The 7247-nt window shown below is 51.8% G+C and overlaps 2 protein-coding genes across 2 annotated transcripts; both read left to right on the top strand.

The window, feature by feature from the left end:
• Positions 1-1253: 1253 nt before the first annotated feature.
• On the top strand, positions 1254-2597 carry LOC119337337 (deSI-like protein At4g17486). The gene has a single exon (XM_037609446.1). The coding sequence runs from the start codon at positions 1421-1423 to the stop codon at positions 2198-2200; it is 780 nt and encodes a 259-aa protein (XP_037465343.1). The 5' UTR covers positions 1254-1420; the 3' UTR covers positions 2201-2597.
• Positions 2598-5732: 3135 nt separating this feature from the next.
• Positions 5733-6875, top strand: LOC119335735 (serine/threonine-protein phosphatase 7 long form homolog). The gene is made up of 4 exons (XM_037607822.1): positions 5733-5974; positions 6057-6277; positions 6357-6669; positions 6754-6875. Exons 2-4 carry the CDS (start codon positions 6153-6155, stop codon positions 6841-6843), a joined length of 528 nt encoding a protein of 175 aa, XP_037463719.1. The 5' UTR covers positions 5733-5974; positions 6057-6152; the 3' UTR covers positions 6844-6875.
• The last annotated feature ends 372 nt before the right edge of the window (positions 6876-7247 follow it).

Raw genomic sequence — 7247 nt, 5'->3', positions numbered from 1 at the left:
CTGATGTTTGAACGCGCTGGCATTTCCCAGCTGGAACCTCTGCTTTCTAACAAAAGCAGGGCTGTATGGCCTTTCTAAAAATAGTCTGAATTGATATTGCGTGAGATCTGTTTTTCTAGAACACAAGAGTACCTTGCACTGGTTCGGACTGTTGCAGCATATGAGCATAACATAAGTTGGACGCCTTTTTGCGTTATGTTTCATGCGTAGACAAGGATAATGGGACAGAGGTTGTGAATTATGACGGTAGGTACAACTTAACATTAGGTGAAGGCTGACATGAGTTAAGATGGAGGACCTGAGTCTGTTATCCTTCCAGCTTTAAGCAGGCCACCTCACTGAATCTGAATTTACAAATGAGCTGAAGCAACATCGATTGCAATCATAGGAGACCGATACAGCTTTCAGCTTGTGCCTGCCCGATGTCTAATGATTCTCCAAGCGCAGACTGCCAATCAAGTACACACGAGGTGACTGAAATCTCACAACAACGGTCATGATATCACAGGCAAATTTATATTTTCTGCTTTTTTAAAAGATTATTTTTCTGCTTTTTTTGTTTGCCAGCTATTGCTGCATGTTAGTTCGAGCCATAATTTCTACGATCGGGCTGCTTTTGTAGGGTCAGCATGTTTTCAGCGACAAATTCTCATTGTGCCTATCCCGTCCCCCTTCGCCCACCAGGCAAGAACCCTCAGTGTCGTGACTAGGTTTTGACGTGCAGAGAGTACACGACGCTTACCCCGCCAAAAAAAAAAGAGTACACGACGCTTGATCGTGAGGCCAACACCCAACAGTATTCATCAGGGGCGCACATCTGACAGTATCCTAGGCCCTAATGGAGGTCCAGAATCTTTGGTGGAAAGAGACGACGTGGTTGTCATGTACTCATGCTGATTACAGAATTGCAAAGTCTGGTCAAAACCATCATTTGGTCGGCATTGAGAGTTTTCCTTCTTTTTGAATGGACAGGAATTGAGAGTTGATGGCACGTGGTGCCATTTAGTAAGCGATGTTCAAATGGGAGCTGTAAATCATCCCGCATTCGGAAATTATTAAACAAATGGCAGTGACCAAAATAAGATTTTACTGCTAAAAGAAAAAGTCGTTCATGGGCAAAGCCCAGCACGAATCTTGGCGGCTCGCATCCTCTATTGCGGCGCTGCATCATGGACACGCCAGCCTGCCAAAGCCAAAGCCAAAGCGCCCCAATGCGATGCCACGAAAAAGCGATCAGCATCAGACACAGCCGCGCGACAAGCTGCTAAAGAAACCCACATAAAAACGCACAGCGCCCGGAACGCCGCGCGGCGACCACGGTGCCGTGCGGGGGTGTCTGCGTCTCCTTCTCTCTCCCTCCTCTCGGCCGACGCGGCGCGAGGGAACGCCCGCACCGACCGACGGCACACGGGCCGAGGGAATGGCCACCGCCGCCGCCGCCTCCTCGTCCTCGTCCTCCACCTCCTCCTCGGCCGGCTCCTCCGCGTCCACCTCCACGCCCCGGCCCGCCCCGCGCCAGGCGCCGCACGCCGCCGCCGCGCCGTCGTCGTCCCCGGTCTTCCTCAACGTGTACGACGTGACCCCCGCCAACGGGTACGCGCGGTGGCTGGGCCTCGGCGTGTACCACTCGGGCGTGCAGGTCCACGGGGTGGAGTACGCGTACGGCGCGCACGAGGGCGCCGGGAGCGGCATCTTCGAGGTGCCCCCGCGGCGGTGCCCCGGCTACGTGTTCCGGGAGGCGGTGCTGGTGGGCACCACGGCGCTGACCCGCGCCGAGGTGCGCGCGCTCATGGCCGACCTCGCCGCCGACTTCCCGGGCGACGCCTACAACCTCGTCTCCCGCAACTGCAACCACTTCTGCGACGCCGCGTGCCGCCGCCTCGTCGCCCGCGCCCGCATCCCGCGCTGGGTCAACCGCCTCGCCAAGATCGGGGTCGTCTTCACCTGCGTCATCCCCAGCAACGGCAGCGGCAGGCACCAGGTGCGCCGCAAGGGGGAGCAGCTGCCCGCCCCCGTCAAGAGCCGCTCCGCGCGCCAGGCCGCCGCCCCGCCGCGGCCCAGGACCTTCTTCCGCTCCCTCTCCGTCGGCGGCGGCAAGAACGTGACGCCCCGCCCGCTCCAGACCCCGCCTCCGACGCCGCCGGTGGCTCCCGCTCTGACGTTGACGACGCCGACACCAACGCCGTTGGCCTCCATGTAACGGCGCCATTACTCCTTTTCGTTTACAGCTCACACCTTCCTTTTTTTTTCCTTCGACAGTTACCTGAATTTTGTGCATAGTACTCCCCGAGATTAAGATTTGTGCTCTGCTAGTACTGCACTGTCACCATGATTACCAGTAGTAACTGCAGTTCATTAGGCTATTAATTTCCGAATTTGTCTGGCTTTACTACCTAGATACACCTGGCTGGCCGTGTGCCTGTGTCACTCTCCGCTGCCAAATCGCCATTAATGATTACTAATTTGGGTCGCTGTTACGCACTACATTTACGTTGCGGTTAACGACGTCTATCATGCAATTGTTTGTTGTGTAGCATGGATCCAATTCTATCTGGCGAGCCATCCAATAGGAATATGTTCGTTCTTCCTTTCGCCCATTCTTTGGAGTAAACAACCATATGGCCGAAGTCTTGTTTGGATTTTCAACTAGATAAAAGCTGCACAAGCTAAGCCCCGACCGATCGATATGCTTTTGCTGATGCAGAGAATTCCCCGTGTCTGGACACTGCACCTGTCATCACACTGGCGTTGTCATGGGACACGATTAGATTAGTCCTCGTGTTGTTGTTTCTTGCATGATTGCGTCCGGTCCGGCCTTTGTGCCTATCTGGAAATGCGGAGGGAGGGATAATTTTAACGTGACTTGTCGCATGAAAGGCGAGCTCGCTTCGACAGAAATCTTGGGGAGCTCGCCGGTTGCGTGTCGAGCTCGCCTCGCCGTTGACCGGCGACCGGCCGGCGACGGCGTCCATGCCGGTGGAGGAGACGGCGGCGCAGGGTCAGAACTGGGCACCGACGGGAGGAGGAGGACTCGCATTTGTGGAGGGCGCCACCTCGCAGCACAGTGCGCCACATTGACCTTGACCCGTCCGATCAGGATGCACAAGCATTATCGATCCTTCGGCGATCACCTCGCTGGACCCCGGCCGGGCTGGGTTCGGTGCACGGGATGTGATGCCGCAGCGGCGCCTTTCGATCGGCTACAGGAGAGAAGTACGATCGCTGTGCTGTGCTGTGCTCGCCCTCTCGCCCTCTAGTAGGTCGTCGTCGAGGGACGAGAGCTACGGCCATAGGGTATGGGCGTCGTACTCGGTGCCTTTTCCCCGGCTTGTCCCCTTGCCGGCCGCTGGAATCAATCGCATCGATGAATTCATTGGGGGACTGGAAGGTTGGGTGCGGCCGGAATCATTCGTCCACGCGACGTGCCCCCCATGGCACAGGTTTTTTTTTCGGTGGGTGGGGTTGTTGCACTTGCACTGCGCCCACGAACCGGCTGCGCTGGTGCAGTGCTGTGCTGTGCGCTGGTGCACACGCCGCCTGCGCAAATAACTCGCCGCTGCCTGGCACGGCCGGCCGCGACCGCGTCCTCTCCGGTCCCCGGATGTTGCCGGGCGCCACCGACGTGTGCCCGACTATGCTGTACTTGACTTCGTGTCTGTTTTATATGGCACGGACCTAGCCTGTATGAAAGAGAAAATGATGTCATTTTCAAGTAAGCCCAAGGATGGCCATCAGGCCACGGCCATCTCGACAACTGTATGCAGCCAATTTATACGGGTCATCGATCTTCCTTTCATGTGCCTGTACTCGCTCTGCTTTTATTAACTCTGCATATTGATTTTGTCTTAAGTCAAACTGCATATAGTTTGATCAAATTTGTGGAAAACAACGGCAGAAATCACATATTTGACCTGAGGCCGAAATCAAATCACAAACTGACCTGCTTTAAAAAAAATCACTCTGCTGACCCTTTAGTGTGGCGCCCGACAGCTAGGCGCCGCACCCTACAGTGCAACGCCCTTCCCTTAGGCATCGCAGATCCAGCCAGCGTGGCAGCCCTGGTCCAGTTGCGGCCCCACAGACAGCAGTGCAGCGCCTAAGGCTAGGGCGCCGCACTGTGTATAGTGCAGCGCCCGTGTCTTAGGCGTTGCACGTTGACTTAGGCCGCATCGGGCCAGCCCCTCCCAGGCAGTTCTTCCACCTCTGAGAAGTTGCTCTCTGTACAGAGAGCGGCGGCGGCGCCCCCTTCGGATCCCCCCCACACCCCCTCTCAGATCTGAAGTTTTGAGGCCTGGATTCGATCTCCAATCCCTCCTAGTATGTAAACTCCTTCATTCCCTTTCTTTTCCTCCGTAAAACCGTTGAAATTTTAGGGATTTGCCCAAGATTAGGTGGAACTTTAGATTTACTTGGTTTGGATCTTTGTTTGTCCAAGATTGTGTGTTGTGATGGAGGATGTGTAGTCATATCCGGTAGTATATGATTCTTGTTAGTGAAACCTAGATTGTTTATTTTTTTTAGATATATATGAGATGCCTAGTTTTGTAGATAATTATGAGATGTTGAGTTTTGTAGCTATAGGTGAGATGTTGAGTTTTTTAGATATATATTAGATGTTGAGTTTATTTGAAATATGAGATGTTGATTTATTTGAACACATATGTCATACGAGATATATATGAGAATTTACAATCATTTATTCATTGTGTGAGAAGGAGATGTTGAGATTCTTGTAGATGAATACATATGAGATGTTTAGATGAACACATATGAAATGTTGAGTGTTTACCGATATTTGAGATGAACTCATATATGTTTATTGTTTGAAATTTGTAAGGATGGTTTGGCTTCTGGACGATGTTTACGACGTGCAACACCGGGCCTACATGATGCGCGAGAAGGAGAAGGTAACAGCTAGTAATCTAAATATTTTGCAAATTTGCCTTTAGTTGAAATTTACATGCCCTAAGATTTGTCATTACTTGTTTTTTGCAGAAGCTTGAACCTCTGAAGATTCGGTATCATGGGGTCTCTGGTCCTGCCATGCCTTACGATGAGCGGTACACACCGTACATCAAGTAGGCAGGACTACTCCCGTGGATTCTGTTGGTTAGCCGGTCCACGCCGAATCTGAACGCTCCACTCGTGTCCGCTCTTGTTGATCGGTGGAGGCCGGAGACGCACAGTTTCCATCTTCGGACTGGGGAGATGACCGTGACGCTCGAGGATGTCTCGTTGATCACCGGTCTTGCTATCGACTGGAGGCCTCTCTGTATGAGCACCGATTCTGATGGATGGCGCGAGCAGATGATTGCTCTTATCGGTATGGCTCCTACCGAGGCTGAGGCTGATGTAGAGGAGGGAGAAGAGAAGAAGAAGAGGGAAAGGAAAGCAGCCGGAGCTGCTTTCACGTGGATTCAAAATAACTTTGCGACGTGCCCTCCGGATGCCACTGATGATGTGATCCAAACACATGCTCGTGTGTATACGTGGTACGTTGTGTCGAGGACTTTGTTTCCTGACTCCACTGGCAAGAACGCTCCATGGATGTGGCTGAAGGCGTTGACCATCTTCGATAGCAAATGGAGCTGGGGTTCAACGACTCTTGCCTACTTGTACCGACAGGTAGTTGGTATGTTTTGTGATCAACTCATTTCTTCATTAGCAATGCAAGCTTGCTGTCAAGTTAACATTGTTTTTCTTTCATATGTAGCTGGACGATGCGTGTTGCAGGATCACAGATAGTGCAGGCATTGGTGGTAATCTGCTTCTACTTTCTGTATGGAGCTGGGAGCGTCTGCCTGTTGGACGCCCGAAGAGCGTCAGGTTTGATCCTTGGTATGCAGATGAACATGACGAATTACAGCGCCCCACGTGGGATTACAAGTGGGATATCGTTTCCGAGATGACGAACTATGTCAATCTCATGTACCAAAAGTACATTGCCGAGTTGGACACGATTACGCCTGAGCAGGTAAGGAGGTCATTACTTCAGTCCTTTCTCATGCTTGCTTGAAAAATAGTCATCAAATTTGCATTGTTGCCCTGTTTCATAGGTGGTATGGCAGCCATATGGCACGGGTGAGAGCTTGGGGTACACCGAGGAGTTCCGCCTCAACCCGATGTGCTTGTGGGATAAGGATCTCTAGCTTATGCGGTGCCCACTGATATGCAACTGGGCGGTTGAGTTTTATTTGCCGCATCGCGTGTATTGTCAGTTTGGTCTTTTCCAGCCTCACCCGCCGGATTGGGTGGACACGGACAAAGCACTTTATAGGTAAGAGAGCATGTCTGCGTATTGTCTAAGCATCGGGACTCCTTTTGATTGTGCTAATGTTTGGTTTTATACCACGCAGGTTGGACAGGAGAAGGCAACGGAAGATAAAGGACTGGGACAAGCATCATGCTCTGTATGTTACCCACTTCCAGCTTTCCGTGGAGCAAGCTCGTAGCACTACAAGCGCCCCGCTTCGTGAGCACAACCCACTTGCTTTTGATAACTACGTACGGTGGTTTATTGTAACTACTCGAGTTGAGATATGCCCGCCGGCATATAATGAGGATATTCTTGAAGAACCCGTAAACTTTGAGGATCTAGCAAAGGGGAAGTACAACAGAGATGTCAGGCGAGGGCAAGGAGTCCCTGCTGTTCCGGTGATTAACTATGTGGTAAAGTGTTCCCTTCTTTACTTTCCCGTTGACCGTATTACACATGTTTGAATGGCTAACGCATTCATTCTTTCTCATCCGCAGTGCACCGAGATCAAGAAAGCAGCTGATGAGAGCCAGTCTATTCTGGAGAAGACACCGGTTGGAAACGGCAACGATTATGGTTGGTCATAGGCGTGAGTTGGAAGTGCACGATCATAAGCATAGTTCGGGCATACAAAATATCTCCGCCCTTCCGTCCATGCTTTCTTTCGGTCGGTGGACACCTTCACCTTGCAAACATCTCCACACCAACATGGTGGGATGTTGACATCTTTCTCCTTCACCTTGTCCAAAGATGCGTCCTCCCACTTGTTCGGCATGTCTTCTTGGTTAGCACACGGTGGCCTCGTCATGGAACCGGATGAAGCCATGCCTACAAAACCGAGAATTATTGGTTAACCCTAACCCCCACTTAACAATAACCACAACCCTAAGACTAACATAACCCTAACACCAACATCAAACACACATAACCCTAACCCTAGCATACTATGAAAGCCTAACCATACCAAATTAGCAAAGAAACACAAATTTCC

The sequence above is a fragment of the Triticum dicoccoides genome, chromosome 7B (genome assembly GCF_002162155.2).
Source record: "Triticum dicoccoides isolate Atlit2015 ecotype Zavitan chromosome 7B, WEW_v2.0, whole genome shotgun sequence".
In the NCBI taxonomy this organism is placed as follows: Eukaryota; Viridiplantae; Streptophyta; class Magnoliopsida; order Poales; family Poaceae; genus Triticum; species Triticum dicoccoides.
Note: the sequence above shows the minus strand (reverse complement) of the source record. Positions and strands in the feature narration are given on the sequence as shown.

Bases quoted from the DNA above. Each gene is read 5' to 3' on its own strand.
- LOC119337337 (XM_037609446.1), top strand. From the start codon at position 1,421: ATGGCCACCGCCGCCGCCGCCTCCTCGTCCTCGTCCTCCACCTCCTCC.
- LOC119335735 (XM_037607822.1), top strand. From the start codon at position 6,153: ATGCGGTGCCCACTGATATGCAACTGGGCGGTTGAGTTTTATTTGCCG. The intron at 6,278-6,356 runs GTAAGAGAGCAT...TATACCACGCAG, and splicing joins ACGGACAAAGCACTTTATAG to GTTGGACAGGAGAAGGCAAC. The intron at 6,670-6,753 runs GTAAAGTGTTCC...TCTCATCCGCAG, and splicing joins TTCCGGTGATTAACTATGTG to TGCACCGAGATCAAGAAAGC.